This window comes from Triturus cristatus, chromosome 4_1, assembly GCF_964204655.1.
Source record: "Triturus cristatus chromosome 4_1, aTriCri1.1, whole genome shotgun sequence".
Classification (NCBI taxonomy): Eukaryota; Metazoa; Chordata; class Amphibia; order Caudata; family Salamandridae; genus Triturus; species Triturus cristatus.
This window is the reverse complement of record NC_140585.1, coordinates 378,574,398-378,593,545: the sequence shown is the minus strand read 5'-3', so window position 1 is coordinate 378,593,545 and position 19,148 is coordinate 378,574,398. Positions and strand designations below refer to the sequence as shown.

Genomic DNA, 19,148 nt, shown 5'->3' with positions numbered 1-19,148 from the left:
TGCGCTACGCCTGACGACAAGCCATGTTCTCCTCCTCCTCTTGTCGTGGCGGTGCTGCTTCCTCCCCCCCGGTGTACACGCGGTTTCTATTCTTGGATCAGCACGGTGTGAAGCTGCAGAGCAGCTGGGATAACACAAGGTAGCCTGGAGGTCTGGGCCTCCCATTAACCCCTACCTCTGCTGCGAGGTCAGACTCCAAGTGGTGTCGACTGCATTAAGAGAGCAGGCTCAGCATTCCCCTAGAACATGTGGTAATGATAGTGGGAATTGACGTAGCAGGCACCATCCACCCATTACTACTTTGTCTCATCCAAACAAGACCCTGAGCTGGTCTGAAGCAATCGGTGAGGCTCGGTTTCATTATGGGGGAGAGCTGCTCCCCACAGAGCGCCTTGAAGCAAAACCCAAGGATGCAGAAAAGGTGCACTGAACTGCCCTTCCCTACAATGCACTCCCTCGTCTCTTCATGTTTAGTGTCCACACATAAAAACCTCAGTCTACTGACCTGCATTCTTCGCTTTACATAGCCTTGGTGGCGTGGCCTACCTGGAATGCCTTATTCCATATTTGTGCACATGTTTTTGTTTTTTATGTCTTTCCACCGGCTGTGAATTACTGCTGCGTTACTTGTAATTGCCTTCAGATAATGGAATTCTCAGCTTTAAAATAAGGGCATTGAAGCAAAGGAGTGGGCGTCTCTTCTCGGGGGCAGGCACCGTAACCCGTCTGTCCATCATGGATACTCTAATGTTTACAAATAACTGCGTGTGGTGGCTGCTTCTGAACAAAAAAGCTTAAACTAAACTTTTAGCTATTGGCATTTTAAATTACAATGCCTTTTATTTATGTTTTGCAAAAGAAAAACAAAAAAAATAACAATGTCATTTACAATGTCAATAGCTCAAAATAATGTCAGTGCGAGACCTATTGCATTGTAAATGCTTGTTTCTAGTGTGTGACTACAAAGGCCATAATCCCTCCTTCTGACCAAGCTTATGGTATCCTCTATAACATAGGGTAAGGATTAGGTGCTTTAACTTTAATCACATTGCAAATAGTCATTGGATTTTTTGATAGAATTGTTCCCACCATAGTTAGTATCAAGATGATCCTGTTTTAAACATAGAAGGCTTTTTGGTCCCTTTACCCTCTCACAATCATGAAATATGTTTTATCTTTTGCACGTGTTGGGTGATTATGATAAGCATGTAGGAGACTTTTGATTATAGTTATGTGATTCACCAAGGTGTGCGATTGGTTAATTGTAAATTACGAGTGCCACAGGTTCACATGGTATTATTCTTGTGACTTTCCTCTTTGTATTATACTTTCCCCTTGCAGGTACATGATGAATTAAGCATGAGAGTATCCCAGGTAGGATTCACCTGGGCACACTTTAGGTGGGCTCCCTCTTTAGTTGGTAGAGATATAGGGGACACCTTGTTTTGTTGTTGTAGGGATCCAACAGCCCTGACAAATGCCCCAGACCTATTTGGCTCTTTGTGTGGGCAGAAACATGTTGGCCTATTGTGAGATATATTAGAGACATTATTCTCTTTAGGGTCCATAGACTGTCTGATTTTAACGTACCTCAGGTCCTCACTAATAAAGTTGATAACCGAGGTACCTAAAGGTAATTTTAATCTACTGGATCCCGACTTTTCCCTGTAAGTTTTATGCAAAAACTCCTTCTTACCGCCAAAAGTCTTCGCAGAGGTTGAGTCCGCCCTGGTAGTACCATCTTACCAGGGTGGGGAGAAGATGCCTATGAAGAAGCATGACACAATATTGTGTTTGAGGCATCCTCTTCCATTATGCATGGCATTCTAGACCTCCTTAGCTCTCACATGACTTACGACATTTAGCTCCCATGACAACTGGCAATGGATTTGGTTGGGTGAAAGAGGAGATGAACATAGAAGGAAGGGGTAGGGATGAATGTAAAGAAGTGAGGTACCCTGCCCTCACTGCTGTTGTCCTGCATTTTCAGTTCCCCACCACTTTTTACCCTCTTAAAGGCAGTGCTTTAAATGGTTTATTATCCAAAAGAGGGGGGACTGTATGGCTTTTTATTCGAGGTCCAGCATTAGTGCCCAGTCAAGTCCTAGAAGCTAGTCGAATGCTGTTCCTCTTTCAGTGGTGCCTAGTTAATTAAAATCAGAGAACCAGCCGCCATCAATGAAATGATGGTGGTGATGGAACCCAAGGGCGGAGAGGGATACGGAGGGGATCCCGCTAATGCGGAACTAGGGTCCTCACACACCCAGTAAGCTAGGTGTCATGCTTCATCATTTGGACCTGCGCCTCATTGGGTCGGCGCTGCAATACCCAACGGGCACCCGCAAAGGGGCTCTTTATCGCAGATCTTTTGTTCCTTAGCCGTTTGATGAAGTGGGGGTATGTGGCCAGTGTAAGTGTAGATAAAGTGATGTGCAGTGAGTGTGATAAAAAAAATGAGATGATCCAAATAACACTTTTATTCAGGCTGGTTATCTACCTCAGTAAAAGCGTAAAGAGTGGCACCTTCCCTGACGTGAAGGTTCAGTTAAAGCTATGCTGATCTCGTGGGGTCAACATGTTTCTTGCCTTGTGGTTAAAATAATCCATGGCAATTCTTCAGGACCTAATATGTGAACGATAAATCTATCTACACTCAGTGGTGTGGCTAATAGCTAACTACCTCAGGTAACAACTACATGACAAGTCTTCAATAGTGGGGTTCAATGACCTAAAGAGAGGGATATAAAGGTATGTGTAAACATCCATGCTATGGTCACATATTGTTCCAATTCACACTCCTCATGTTCTCCTTTCCTTCCATAGAGAGAGAAAGTGGAATGACAAACTAGGCACATTAAAACAGTTAACAAAAGTGTACATGAAGAAGGGCATGACTATAAACCTCTGGTGCATATTAATACACAGAAGGAGCCTACCGAGTCACTGACTTGTGTCACATCATACACACCAGATTCCACACACATCAAGGGAATCATTAAGAAACATTGGGGCATCCTTAACACGGGTGCGATAGAGTTCCCCACACCTAGGTTTGCCTTCAAAAGGACAAGAACTCTTAAGGATGTGATTGTGCATACTAGACCTCGCACGATGCAGAACGAGACACAGAGAACTCTCTGGGACCTCCCCCCGTCACTGGGCACTATCCTTGTGGCAATTGTACGGTCTGTGACTAGACCAGAGAAGTGAAAACACTAGCATTATCAGACACATTTACCTGCACTATGAGGAACCACACTAACTGCAATACTTTCAAATGCATCTATTTGGTTTCTTGCCCTTGTGGTAAAAGATATGTGGGTATGACTTATAAGAAATATTAAATTAAATGTTATGCTATGTGATTCCAGAGATAGCAATCCCACCTCTGTAAACAGAGTCACCCTAAAACACCTAAATCATTTCGAAAACAACCCTCTCTTAGCACATAGGCAGAGAGAAGAGAACTGTATTTGTCCAAGTCCCCAGCACTGAAACAACCACCCAGTGCACTTGATGTGCTTCTGTAACTCATCATCTACAAAAAATCTTTTGAAGCATTACTGTTCCATAACACAAAAGATGAGTATTGTTGTCCCGCATATGATTTCAAGAGGAATTGGCCTCATCAAGGGAATGTGAAAAGAGGGCATTAGATTCGTAATGTGGAATAGAAAGTAAAATGCAAAAGAAAGAAAAGAAAGACTTTTAGTGCTCTACTTTCTTACCAGTTTCATCAGTTCCCTTAACCCGAGAATGAGTTACTCTATTCTTTTACGTACCTTTAATTCAGGAACACCCCTAGGCATGAAAATGAGTAATGGCATCTAGGCCCATAAAGGTTTTGTAAAGTTAAAATGGAGTATGCACCATGCACCTATTTTGCACCCACGTAAAGGTCAATGGTGTGAAAATATGCAAATTAAGATGGGGCACCAGACAGGCATGAACAACCTTGTGACAGGGCTGTGGCAGACTCGATGGTCACAAGTCCCACTTTCCGCTTAATGTTGCTGAAAAATCCGCTTAATGTTGCTGAAAAATCAGTTAATCGTGACTACGGTTGTGGTAAAAGTCTATGCAGTTCTACAATTATGTTCATATGCTTTAGAACAGATTGTAAATATTTTAACAGATTTCTTTCATTTAAATAGGTCGACAAAGCAGCTTTGGATGCCCAGGTGAACGACTGTAACATTTTGAAGCAAAATGAAAAACAAAGGCATGAATTATATGGTATGTCATAAAATTATCTTGACATAGTACCAATGTTTTCCTTCATTTCCGTCCTAGCATGTTATTAGACTTGCCCCATCAAAGACATTGAGGAATCCCTTGACTACAAGGTCTTATACATATGCATTATAGTTAGCCTTTTTGACCAGAGAAGGAGGGACATGAAGAGATTGGCTCTAAGGCTTATACAATTCAATGATTTGCACATTGCGTTTTCAATGAGGGATGCCACAAAATATGAAATCAGCGGTGTCTCAATCTAGATTACACACAGGCACCAGGTTGTGTTCTTGGACATAGAACAGTGTCCACACTGCCTTAGCATCTGCAGGTGAATATTAGCAGCTCTATTAACCTAAATTATTTGTTGCTGTATGATTACAACTGCATTATTGATAATGCTTAGCAGATTATTTTTTTTACCAGAGTTGTATCCCTTATGCTTGAAAAGTTTATTGTCTGGGATTTCCTTAATACTATTCCTGAGAATGCAAGCAAAAACTTTTTTTACACGTTCGGACATCTCCAGTTCGCCTAGAACAATTTCTTGATGGAAGAAGTATAATAGCTGGATTTGATATCTGTCTTTAATGTAGTACCTCCATGATTTAATTGATATGGAAAGTAAGCACCATAAAAAGAATCTAGAAAAACCCTTGGCCTTTGCACTTGAAGCACTAAATGTACACTTCGCTGTTGCTCAAATACCAAAACATAAAATTCAAAATACCGATCAAAAGTTAAATGTTTGTATGTGACTGTGTCACAATTAAGAAACGGAATCTATTCCATATGATTTTCAAGAATGTCTACCTAAAGGTAAATTGGATTCTGTGGCTTTCCTTGAAAACCTCACTTTAGAGACCCATAAGGCTGTGACATGCTTTTTAGTTCGTTCGATCATAAACGTTACCACCACATGACTCTTCTTTGTCACAAGTCATGCTTAGGGAAACCGAGTTCACCTCCTGGAAACAAGAAGTTCAGCTCGCCCCACCATTCAGTTTCCTCTTAGCTCCTTTTCTCTTAACCTCAGGAGTATGAAGGAATTTCCTCCACACCAATGTAGCAGTTTGTTTCTCTCCCTGCAGGCTGGTTCCTTGAACGCTTTGTGACTCAGTATTCCATCATCTGGTGAAAAATTAACTGATTATTTGCTCTAATTCTATGTTAGAATTTTTCTGGTTGAAAATGAAATAGTCCCAAAAATATTTGTTTGACTTTTCAGTGAGCTATAAAAGACACAATACAAAATCACATTGCAAGTAAAAACTAAAGGGCACTGTCTATTTATGTTTCATTAAAAAGAAAAGAAACGACGTTTTACTTTTTGACGGTAGTTCAAGCGCACGTATTTAGTTCAAACACACGTACTTAAACTTCATGACATTTTCTGTCGAACTCTACGAGCCTAATTAACAAAGAGAAATACTGGTTACTGCACCGTTCGAAGTGTTTCGGATTCCACAGTGCAGGCATACTATACTACCACAATACAATGTGTATTTCTGTCTGGCAGTCCTCAAGCCAATCCCAGATGTTGCTGGGTTTAGCTCTCCAGTGCTCGGGAGACTACAGGAGGTTTGTGTGTGGGGGAGGAGGGGCACAGCCATCATATTTCCTTTATCTTGGTAATAGCTGCCCTTAAGAGATGTTGCTTCTTGCAGGACTCAGACTGATTTATTGAAATTCTCTCAATCTAGTAAAGTGAGCACAAGTCATCATTCCCTGTTTCATTGAACAGTTTGTTGATCCAAACCAGGCATACAGCAAGCTGCCTACATTGGCCTCAGAAAGAAGCAACATGGAGAATTTCTTATCTGCCTAAACTAGGGGAAGTTTTCGTTCAGCAATTAAAAAAACTACAAAAAGTTAATTTTAGAGGCAAAATCTACTTTTTTCTCCAACAAAATTGTGAACTCCGAAAACAAAACAAAGGTAATTTTTGAGGCAGTTAAAGAACTATCCAATCCAGATGGAATAACCACACCGGTGATGCCCTCTCGAAAGTCCTGCAATGCCTTGAGTTCCTTTTTGGTTAAACAAAATAAAGACAAAAGACAGTATCCACCCTAACCCTCTTAAAATTGGCAAACCTTCCAAAAGATAGCAACCCTTTGGCTCTCTTCACCTTCCTGGACATCAGCAAAGTCGGCTTGCATGAGTTGCTGGCTAAAGTTAAATCATGCTCTCCGAATGATATCTGCCCACCCAGGCTTCAAAAGACTATTTGTTTTGCTTCCCAGACGCAGCTATTTCCTTCCTCAATAACTCCATCAGGCAAGGGAGGGTCCCTCACTCATTCAAGGAGGCTGTGGTACTCCCCCTTCCAAAAAAGCTGGGGAGGATTCTACTAATTTAGAAAAATATAGACCTATGTCGTTGCTTCCTTTTTGGGCAAAAATACTAGAGGCACATGTGGCCCAGCATCTTAGCACTTTTCTGGAGGAGTTTGCTTTCCTAGATCCCCACCAGACTGGCTTCCGTCCAGCGCACTCCACAGAGGCAGTCATTTTGGCAGCCATGGATGATTTGAGGGACGGAGCTGACCGAGACGTCCCACAGGCATATGTCCTTTTAGATTTTTCAGCAGTCTTTGATACAGCCGATCATTTGATTCTGATGGACCGTATCAAAACTGCAGGCTTGCAAAGAACCACCCTCCAGTGGACGGAATCCTTTCTTGAAAAACGATCTCATATCGGTTTACCTATTCCCATTTCACTCACTGAAAGTTCAACTAAGTTGTGGAGTGCCTCAGGGCTCCTCCCTCTCTCCCCACCTGTTCAATCTCTATATCCGTCCCTTAATACACTCTTCTAGGAGCGAAAGGTGACGATATACAACTGTGTTGATAATATACAGCTGATCTTCACCATCGATAATATGCTGGATTCTAAAGTATTCTTTCAAAGCACCATGCTATACATCCGTAACTAGATGAATGGCCATCAACTGAAACTGAACTCTGACAAAACAAAAAATGTAAGAATAGGCTTCACCTACGGAACCCTTCTTTTTAGCCTCCGGAGATGGGTGCTCCCCCTTCACCTAAAGAAATGGAGAAAAGTCTTGAAATCCTTATCGATGAGGAACTATCTATGAAAACGCAAATAGGGGTAGTGACTTCATTTTGCTTCCAGCAACTTCTGAAGATAACGAAAATGAGAGGATATTTCACCTTAGTAGCGATTATTCAAATCTTAATCACATTGGTCATGTCCCGTATAGACTACGCCAGTGCTCTTTGCATGGGACTCCCCTCTGCTCTACACTGCAAATAGTGCAAAATTAAGCAGCCAGGCTGATTTTTCTTAAACCTAGACATTGCCACATCAAACCGTTGAGGAAAGAACGACATTGGCTGTGGTAGCTCCGAGATCTATTTTTAAAACCGTCTGTTTAGTTTTAAAATCCCTTAAGACAAAAAGTACAGCTTTCATATCTTCCAGAATCCAGCATTATACCCCTAGCCATTGGCTTAGATCAGCCCACCTTAACCCACTGTTCCTAGAGGTAAAAGGAAGAGCTTAGGGGGGCCCAGATTTTCGGTGTCTGCTTTCCATACTTGGAATACATTCCACCTTGACATAAGACCCTTAGTGAACTTTGAGGGATTTGGAAAAATATTGAAAACTTGGGTATTTAAGCAACCCTTTGACTAACTCTGATAGCAGTTGCCGTTCTCTACCCCAGTGCCAAGAGACCTTTTGGTTTCTGTGCGCTCAACAAATTCCAATAACACAGCAAACCATTTGTTAACTGATGATCCACCAATACATTCCCCCAACTTTATTGTTTGCTCACTAAATCCAAAGCAGATGCCCAATTTATTTTCCCCAATCTATGTTTAGGAACTTATTATATAAATAGGCTTTGCATCCCTTTTCTGTATGGTTCTTCTAATGAAAGCATGTTCCCTTCGTTAAATGCATTGAAACTCCCTTGCTGTAATGTTACTTTCCTACCATCCTCATTTGAGCCACAAATGACTCTATAAAAACCCACTTTTCAAATGAAATAGCAGGGTCTTATGTTTATCCACTTATAGATCACTATGGTGGCAGCCATAGAGCAGCTCGTTCTACTGTCTTCATTGTAAAAATAAGCATGAATAAAAAAAACAATGTAAATGTATATAAAGAAGCAATCTACGACCTGGACCCATAATAAAGATTTGACCCACAATCAGAGCAAAGGAATACTTTGCAACGGCAAAGTGTCTAAGCAGTGTCTAACCACCCATGTTATCAGAAGCACTTTAAGCTAGCCCTCGATTTTTTAATCAACAATATTTCACAACTTGGGACTTGCAGCTTTGCTCTTTCTTTCGTAAGTGTGGATCTACCGTCCCAAGCACATAGAGTGATATTGGTTAAAAAGCCTGGATTAGCTGAAAGCCCTCCTAATGAGAAAGGTGTTGCTTGCATCTCTTCAGTTTAACAATACACACATGACCTGGAGCATTAAATGAATTGCTTTTGAGGGTGGGGTTGTTGGACAAAAGTAAACAAAAAGTACTGTGTGTTATCTAATGTTTTTTCCTCTTACCTTGATAGCTAAGCAAATGGTGCAGAATGATCAGATCGCCTGCTTACTGGACGAACGGCAAAAGGAGGATGTGATACACTTCAACAAAGCCATCGCTGATTTCCAGAAGTGCTTTCAAAAGCGTGAAGACCGCAGGGAATTTGATCTTTATGATCCTCAGGCTCTTAAGAATGAGCTTCCTGCTCGAACCTCAGATAAAGATCCCCGGTGCACAGTGTCCGGTGTGCAGCGCCTTCTTGGCGAAGACCTAACTCAGAATGACCGGCAGAAGCTGCAGCAAGAGCAACTTCGAGAATGGTCACTTCAGCAACAAAGAGAATTGGAGAAAGCAAAAGCCGACAAGAAGTGTGCAGGTGCTGTGACTTTATGTTAAAAACAAATATGTGTAGTGGTATTCTCAGAGTTTACAAGAACATAAACAGTTCTGATTGAATTACTAAAATGAAGATACCAGTCAACACTAGAAAATATTTATCATAACTGATAGAACCTGGTTTTCCTGGCTGTCCTGTAGTGCTTAAGTTTAAGTGCTGGGGCCCAAAGTTGTGCTCAGAAGTCCTCAACTGACTCCGATGAAGGTCTGTTATTGAATACTAAGGCTGCATAATATTTCTTTTTTATACTCTTTTTATTGAAACATTGCTCAGCATACAGTTAGTACGGGAGTGACATAAAAGCGAGCATTCAGTGTACATTTCGGTTAAAGCAGCAAATTGCAAAAGTAAAGCATGCATATACATTTCAGATAGAGCCTTTATGGCCAATGACCTTTTGGCATATACAGAGTTAGCAGGCTTCCAAATGACAATGTCTATCCTTCCGTCTCTGACTCTGACCCCCCCTCATACTCAACACCCTCGAAAGTTGCACCAGTTATCCCACACTTTCTCCCACTTCTTTGGGCAGCCCCCTGAGTTGTCTTCACTAGAGGGCTTCAAGCAACATACACTGCCTGTGGGAACCTAATAATGGTAGACAGTTGGTTGACGCCTTGAACCTTTTGAATTTCAGTGTTGTATGGGAGTGCTGGCTAGTATACGACCTCTGCTTTTCAAAAGACTTTACATTTCAATGATTTCTATTCTTCAATGTGTTCTGGGAGTCTCTTTCAGCACAATGGATGCTTTAGCGTACATATGTTAGAATGATGTTGTTGAATGCAGAGTGAGGTTGCCTTCCTGTGATTGACTGATTACTTCTCTGAATTAAGCCACCATCGTTAACCTTTGGGTGCTATTGACGTGACTTCCACATCAACAGCACTTTCAGCTGGGTGCTGTTGATGTGAAGGTCACGTCAAAGTACCCAGTGCATGGAATCAATCAATCAATCAAATAATTTGTAAAGCGCACTACTTACCTGCAAGGGTTTCAGGCGCTGAGGGTGGGGAGTGGGGGGGGGGGGGTGCTGTTGCTACTGGTCGAACAGCCATGTCTTGAGTTGTCTCCCGAAGGTTAGAAGGTCTTCGGTTTGTCGTAGGTTGAGGGGGAGGGTGTTACAGGTCTTGGCGGCGCGGTGGGAGAAAGATCTGCCTCCGGCTGTGGTTCTATGGATGCGTATTACGGTAGCCAGGGAGAGGTCTGGGTGCGTAGAAGGAGAGTCGACTGTTGAGATAGGCCGGGCCGGTCTTGTGGAGTGCCTTGTGTGCGTGGATCAGGAGCTTGAAGGAGATTCTTTTGTCGACAGGGAGCCAGTGCAGGTTCCTCAGGTGGGGGGTGATGTGGTCGCGCTGCGGGACGTGGAGGATCAGGCGTGCAGAGGCATTCTGGATTCTTTGCAGTCTGTTGATGAGCTTGGTCAGGGCTCCAGCGTAGAGGGCGTTTCCGTAGTCGAGTCTTGCTGCTGACTAGGGCCTGGGTGACTGTTTTGCTTGTGTCTGTCGGGATCCATCTGTAGGTCTTGCGGAGCATACGGACGGTGTTGAAGCAGGTGGAGGAGACAGCGTTGACTTGTTTGGTCATGGTGAGTTTCGAGTCGAGGTTGACTCCCAGGTTGCGTGCGTGGTTGGTAGGTGCGGGGGGGGGTGTCCCCAGCGATGCGGGCCACCAGGAGTCCCATGCTGAGGGGTCGGGCCCGAGGATGAGGATCTCCGTTTTGTCTGTGTTCAGCTTAAGGCGGCTATCCTCCATCCAGTCGGCGATGGCCTTCATTCCCTGGTGGAGGTTGGATTTGGCGGTGAGGGGGTCCTTGGTGAGTGAGAGGATCAGTTGCATGTCGGCGGCGTAGGAGATTATGTTGAGGTCGTGATGTCAGGCGATGCATGCGGGAGGCGCCATGTAGACGTTGAACAGCGTCGGGCTGAGGGAGGATCCCTGCAGGATGCCGCAGATGATCTCAGAGGCTTCGGATCGAAACGGGGGGCGGCGGACTCTCTGGGTTCTGCCGGAGAGGAAGGAGGAGGTCCAGTCCAGGGCGTTGTCTTGGATCCCTGCGTCGTGGAGTTGTGTGTGCGGTGGCAGACGGTGTCGAAGGCGGCGGAGAGGTCCAGAAGGATGAGGGCCGCCGTCTCGCCGTTGTCCAGTGGGATCCTGATGTCGTCTGTGGCGGCGATGAGGGCGGTCTTGGTGCTGTGGTTGCTGCGGAATCCTGACTGGGAGGGGTCCAGGATGCTGTTGTCTTCGAGGTAGCGGGTGAGCTGGATGTCGACTATCTTCTCGATGACCTTAGCTGGGAACGGAAGCAGGGAGATGGGCCGGAAGTTTTTGAGTTCGCTCGGGTCCGCCTTGGGTTTCTTCAGTAGGGTGTTGATCTCGGCATGTTTCCAGCTCTCAGGGAAGTTCGCGGTCTCGAAGGAGAGGTTGATGATGTTGCGCAGGTGGGGTGAGATGGAGCTGCCGGCTTTGTTGAAGATTTGGTGTGGAAAAGGGTCAGACGGCGAGCTGGAGTGGATTGTGCCCATGGTCTTGATTGTGTCTTCGATGCTCACGTTGGCCTAGGATGTCAGGGGGTCGTGGTCGGTGGGGTGTGGTGGGTCCGGCGTGTTGGGGCCTGTTAGGGTCATCCGGGGGTTGAAGCTGTCGTGGATGTCGGCGATCTTGCGGTGGAAGAAGGTGACGAGGGAGTCGCACAGGTGCTCTTTTTAATTCCGGGCCAGACTGCTGGGGAAGGGCTTCCCTAGCAGCCAAGGCTGTTTCTTTTGTTGCTCAGAATGACTGTCAGCGCTCATGCCATTCTGACTCATCAGTCTGAAAGTGAAAGTAAAATGAGCCGACATTTTACTTTCTCTTGTATTAGTGCTTGGGGCCAAATCTCAGTTCCCCGAATACTGATATCAAAAGGAGTGATAATATTAGAAAGGGATAATCACCTAGTATCTCTTGCTAGTGGGGATCCATGCTTAGGGATTGCTGCAGGAGTGTGATCCCCTTGCAGGGATATACCTTCTAGACACCAGAGATTTCTTTTTGAACGAGGAGGTGCGCCCCCCCCAAACGGCCCCCTTCCCCGGGGGGCAATGAGCTAGTGCTACATTTCTCATAATGCACAAAAGTCTTTCTGCTCCCTTGCGCAGGTGGGGTGCAATGAAGCTGCCGGCTTTGTTGAAGATGTGGTGTGGAAAAGGGTCAGACGGCGAGCCGGAGTGGATTGTGCCCATGGTCTTGATTGTGTCTTCGATGCTCACGTTGGCCTAGGATGTCAGGGGGTCGTGGTCGGTGGGGTGTGGTGGGTCCGGCGTGTTGGGGCCTGTTAGGGTCATCCGGGGGTTGAAGCTGTCGTGGATGTCGGCGATCTTGCGGTAGAAGAAGGTGGCGAGGGAGTCGCACAGGCGCTCTTTTTAATTCCGGGCCAGACTGCTGGGGAAGGGCTTCCCTGGCAGCCAAGGCTGTTTCTTTTGTTGTTCAGAATGACTGTCAGCGCTCATGCCATTCTGACTCATCAGGCTGAAAGTGAAAGTAAAATGAGCCGACATTTTACTTTCTCTTGTATTAGTGCTTGGGGCCATATCTCAGTTCCCCGAATACTGATATCAAAAGGAGTGGTAATATTAGAAAGGGATAATCACCTAGTATCTCTTGCTAGTGGATCCATGCTTAGGGATTGCTGCAGGAGTGTGATCCCCTTGCAGGGATTTCTTTTTGAACGAGGAGGTGCCCCCCCCCCAAATGGCCCCCTTCCCCGGGGGGCAATGGGCTAGTGCTACATTTCTCATAATGCACAAAAGTCTTTCTGCTCCCTTGAGGAGCAGATAAGGAGTGTCCATTGGAAATAAAATAAAACAACCCGTTAAGTCATCAAGGCTCCCCCAGAGTCAGATTTTGATCGCACAAGCACATGGGGATCTTCTAAATAGAAAATTAAAAAAGATCCTAAACTAGGGGTATGCAGACAAGGACCCCCAAGGGAAACGATAAATAACTCCAAAAATGTTAGAGGAACAACAAGCCTCGACCAGAAACTGACCACTCAATCACAAGAAAATGACTTCCCTTATAGGAACTCTAGCTCCAACATACAAGGTGACAATGGCAACACCAAACAAGATAGGCAAGTCGTTGTGAAGATAGATCAGAGTTTAGGAAATCCTAAGGAAGATCTGCTATTGATTAACATAAAAACGGAGCGTGATGATCTAAACAGGAATAAAATAACAGAAACGGAAAGAAACTTAAGGCCCTGTCAATCGACAACATCCTATTCGCGAGGCCAAAATAGCGTTAAGAAAAGCGTTAAGAGAGGAGATAGGAAAGTCAACTCGAAGATAGATCACTCTTTAGATAATGGCAAGAAAGCTCTGCGACTGATTATAACAAAAAGGCAGTGTAATGACGCAAATGGGGGGGACATCGAAGAACCAGGAAGAAATCAAACAAATGAGCAGACATTACCTTCTCATACGCAAAAAAATGAGAATAAATTAAATTTAACAAATAGGATTCTATTTACGCCACAATATCATTCACAGGGCCCTCAAGATTATCTGAACAGAGGAAACATCTTACGCTTAATGGCAGAAATTCCGACATTACAGCATTTAACGCCTGCAGACTTAATAGCAATAGAATTTGTTAATCCTGGAAGTAACTTAGGAAATGAAGGCACCTTAGCAATATGGAGGACCGAGGGAATAGTAACAGACATTTTACAAGAAATTACAAAATTTGAGGACTGGGGAATATCGCTCTCCATCTCATTAACACAACGTTATCCGTCTCCATTTCTAACGTTAAGCACTGCCCAGACCAAAAATGTAATAAACAACATAGCCCCTTCGGTATTGCGTGGTGCCAAAGGTGCTGATGGCATAAACCCACATCAACAGAGGAAAATAAACTCAAGGTTGCCCACTCCCGGGTGGAATGGACGATGAAGCTATTGTATAACAGGCAAAACAGAGCTTTCCCCCATAAAAATCCTATCCTGGAACATCGCAGGAGCGAAAGGAGTCCTACAGGACAAAGGAAAAACAGAGTCCTGGGATAGCTATGAAATAATTGTGCTCCAAGAAACTTGGTTGACAGCCCCAGTAGATGTCCCAGGTAGGATAGGCCACCATGTGAATGCAACGAGAACACAGCAATACGGTCGAGCTAAGGGGGGCCTCGCCGTTTACATCTCAACAGCATTAAAAATCAAGTCAACACAGCTGTCTTAACTACCTCAGCCATGCAAATAATAAAAATGGCCTTGGGCACACATTCAGGGGTAAGCACCATCATCCTAATCTACATCTATGCGCATCCGAAATCTGAGATAAAAAAAAGATCTTTTTAAGAAAGTTACCGACGCCATCACGGAATTCCGTCTCACACAGCCAACTTGGGAGATAATCCTCACGGGAGATTTCAATGCAAATCTACTACATCCTCAAGAAGACGAAGATAATATCATTGCAGCAAATGAGATCTGGACTGTAGAAACGCAGTCGTTTCTCGTCCAAAACCGAAATGATAAACTAGGCCAGCGATTTATAAGGGACCTTGAGCATCTAGGCATGCATACATTAAATGGGAGGATAAAACAAGACAAACCGGCCACCTGCACGTATATTGGCCCCTGCTCGAGTTCAATCCTGGACTACACAATAGTAACCCTTTCCCTTCTAGAGCATATAAATAGTTTTCAAATCAAATGCTCCATCGATAGTGATCATTCGGGTCAGCATATTGAACTTAAAATAACATCTCTTAAACCACCAGGAGCTCCAGCACTAGAGGGGGTCATATCAACAATCAATCTGAAGCATCTGAGGTGGACATGTACCACACTACCGCAACTAGCTTTAAAAGCCAAAAATGTAATGACATTTCTTGAGACAGAAAACAAAACGACTATAGAAACATGGACCACCTTTTTGGCAAGCCTACCCGAAGCAGGAGCGTCCACTAAACAGACAAATAAAAACCGTGCAGATAACAATAGTCATCTCAGTTACACATTACGAAGCTTAAGAAAGCTCCTGAGAAAGGCACTTAGAAAGGCTCAACAGCATAGCCCACGCTCTAAAGCATGGGAGGAGGTACGTCTTTTAAAGATAAAATATAAAAAACAAATTTGGATCGATAAAAAAAATTAAGACAACAACTTTTGGACAAAACTATTACATAATGCAAAGAAATCTGACACTAGAGCTTTCTGGGGGCAGGTGAACACTATGAACAGAACCTCAAAAATCATAAACATGACCTGTGTTGCTGAGCAAGCATGGGTACAGCACTTAATATCCACATTTTCGATAAACAATGCGGATCAGCCGCCCTCTGCTGCAATTATCACATATGAAAAGCAAAAAGAAGATGCATTACAATCTACTCTCGCCCATTCTGAAGTAGAAATCTTACAAATTATAAGAAAAAGTCGGCTTGATAGTGCACCAGGTCCGAATGGCGTGCCACAGGCAATCTACAACCAAGATCCTAATTACTGGGCAAGCAAGATCTGTAGGCTGTTCCAGGTGATTGGCACCACCTGTCGTATCCCAGAAAGCTGGAGAGGCGCAATTATTAATCCGATATACAAGGGCGGGGAGAGCACGGATCCAGCAAACTATTGCCTGATCGCACTGATAGATGCAGTGGCCAAATATTACGCATCTCTGATCTTAACTGATTTGATTAATTGGTCCGATGAAAACAAAAAAATCCTGTTAAATCAGTCAGGCTTTCGACGTGGCACGGGCACAATCGCAAATGTACTAGCAATGGGGCTAATCGCCGACAAAAGTCTACGAAAGCGACAGCCATTACATCTATGCTTCGTGGACTTTAAAGCGGCCTTTGACCGTGTTAGCCGACACATATTATGGACCTAAACTGAAGCACCAGGGCTTACCAGACTCAATGTTAAATCCAGTTATAGATCTCTATACTAATACCTGGATGCAGGTCAAAATTGCCGATGGCCAGAGGCTCACAAAGAAGATCTATACTAACGAAGGGCTAAAACAGGGTTGTGTATTGGCCCCGCATTTGTTTAATTTATTCATGGCCGATGTAACACCAAGGCTAGACGGGGTCAATTCACATCCACCTCGGCTGGGCATACTGCCTTTAACACACTTGTCCTATGCAGATGACATCGTACTTCTAAGCCAGACGAGAATCGGACTGCAACGATCAATCAATGAGTTAGCTGACTTCGCTAAAACAAACCTGATGGAAATAAATATAAAAAAAACCAAGGTCATGATCATAACACATTGCCTGCCTAAACAGCCGAAATTTTTAATCGACAATACAAAGTTGGAAGTAGTCGATAGCTACAAATACTTGGGGATATACCTGGACCGAAGGTTTTCATTTGCCACGCATTACAAAGCAATTCAAAAAAAGGGAACCGCTTTACTGTTTGAATTCGGCAGCATATCAAAACAGTTAAAAGGCCCATTGTTTACTCCACTACTTGCAGTCATGAAAGCAAAACTACTACCAACTATTGCCTATGGAAGCGTGGTCCACCATGGAAATAGTGCACCAATTCTAGACAAAATTCAAACACGAGTGTACAAAAGAGTATTTTGCTTGCCATGTGATGCCTCAACAGCTCAGGTACGTCTAGAGTTTGGATTACAACACCAAACACTCTACAAAAGGTACAAGACAATCACATTTTGGTACAAAATATGGCTAAATCGTGACCTAAAAATCAACTCGGCACTCTGGGAAGCCTTGAAAAACGACCAAACATCACAGTACGCAAAGTACCTAAATGCTTCTTCGAAAGTAACCAAGATGGCTGATCTCTGGCAACGGAAGCTACCTCTGGCATCATTCCAGATGATCATGAAAAAAGCGGCAAAATCGCATTCACTAATTGAAGACAAAGCAACCTTAAGTCGGCGTGCGCACGCATGGATGGTTTTACAATCCTACATGAGGTCTGAGCCAGCGGCATACCTGGGCCTTGCTTTCCCCCCTCATTTAAAAACCAAGTACCTGGAGCTGCATATGGGGAAATTGCCTTCCAATGCTGATCAACCTATCTGGAGGACCCCCGGCCCAAAAGACTGTAACCTATGTGGAGCATTAGCACAGGATTTTACACATATAATATGCATTTGCCCGGCGTTAGAATGCCACCGCCGGGATTTGCTTAGGAGGAAGTTCAACGAAAGTGGCATCCGCACCTGCAGATCAGCAATACTAAAAAGTCTGGACTCAAAGGACCCACAATTAATTTGTCAACTAATTACATTTTTATCCTATTTTGGGAATTTAACAAAATAATAATATGTTTCAACCATAATTTAACAATTCCTCCCTGTTTTTAAATCTTTAAAAAAAAAAAATTTTTGTACTAATTGTTTATATATATTCTATTATAGCACGTGAAGGAAATATATTTTTATGTTTTGGTATATTGTAAAGGTTTTAATTAACTATACAATAAAGAACTTCTTCTTCTTCACTCTTAATCTGCCCCCAAGGAGGGCTGATTGAGTGTGTTTATCACTAATCTACCTCCCAGGGAGACACCAGGGGAAAAGCTCTAAAAAGGAAGGGGTGGGGGCAAAACATGCAGGCATCAGGCAGTGCCCCCACCTCAGAGCAGGCACAACAGTCTTTCTGCTCCATGTAGGGTGGATTGGGAGAGTTTACCTCCAATCTTCTCCCACAGCGGAGTGCATAAAGATTACCAGACAGGGGCAAGCTACCTCACCCTAGCATCAGGCCATGCCCCATACCAATTTGGAGTTTACAGTCCTTCTACCCAGGAGGGCTGATAGGGAATTTACCCCAATTGGGGGTTTGCCCTGGGGATAGGAAGCAGACTAGTCACAAGGTATTTTACACTGGGGCGAAAAAAGGGGTGGATTCCAGCCCACTGTGTCATCAGGCCGAACCTCAAACCTAAAGCCACAGCCTTTCTGCCCCCCAGGGGTTTAAAGGGTAAATCACAATAATTTCCTCTCACTTGCCATGCTGAATGGCTGCACTATTCTTTTTCAGAAACATCTGTTTGGTAGTTTTCCTGAGTACCGGCTGGGCATGGTCGTAAAATCCACAGCTGCCCTCATCGCAAAAAAGGGGTCAATTGTGATTGGAGAAATTTGATCTCTACGTTGTGTTTTGGTGCCTTTCCTTTTGTGGGTGCTAGGCCCATAACAGACGTATGGGACCATTTGTATTGGGAAAAATGTGTAAAGGATAGTTGGTAGAACTTTTGCGGATTCCTGCAGATTCATGAAGTTCTTACACAGAAATGTGAGGAAAATGTGGGACGCGCGCTGTGACAGAATATTCACTTAGCTCATTCATGGTACCTTCCCCTTTGTACATTTCATGTGCTGCTTTTTTTTTAACTAATCGCCGAATTGCTTTTTAAAATTGTCAAGTAACTAATGTTTAAAAGTATTTGAACACTTACACACACTTCTGCACCCTTGGACACCCAACACCCGCATTCTCCCCGGTCCACCACGGGAATTCTTCCCGATTGATGTGGAGGGAGGCGCGGTTACAGCAACAACTTCCGGGCTAGAGGGGAGGAGGGCGCTACGTCATCCTGCACGCATTCTCCCCGGTCCACCACGGGAATTCTTCCCGATTGATGTGGAGGGAGGCGTGGTTACAGCAACAACTTCCGGGCTAGAGGGGAGGAGGGTGCTACGTCATCCTGCACTCTGCTAGTCAGCTGCATAAAAGCTTCATGCCACACGCTACGCGCAGTGGACGCGCGCTGTGACAGAATATTCACTTAGCTCATTCACGGTACCTTCCCCTTTGTACATTTCATGTGCTGCTCTTTTTTTAAAATAATCACCGAATTGCTTTTTAAAATTGTCAAGAAACTAATGTTTAAAAGTATTTGAACACTTACACGCATTTCTGCACCCTTGGACACCCGACACCCGCATTCTCCCCGGTCCACCACGGGAATTCTTCCCGATTGATGTGGAGGGAGGTGCGGTTACAGCAACAACT

At 44.1% G+C, this 19,148-nt stretch overlaps 1 protein-coding gene across 1 annotated transcript in view; it reads left to right on the top strand.

Annotated features, from left to right (window-relative positions):
- RIBC2 (RIB43A domain with coiled-coils 2) overlaps positions 1 to 19,148 on the top strand; it is a 107,039-nt gene that overhangs the window by 10,094 nt on the left and 77,797 nt on the right. The window contains exons 2-3 of the mRNA XM_085652430.1: positions 4,155 to 4,236; positions 8,796 to 9,140. Coding sequence (XP_085508556.1) covers positions 4,155 to 4,236; positions 8,796 to 9,140 — 427 coding nt within the window. The remainder of the gene's footprint in view (positions 1 to 4,154; positions 4,237 to 8,795; positions 9,141 to 19,148) is intronic.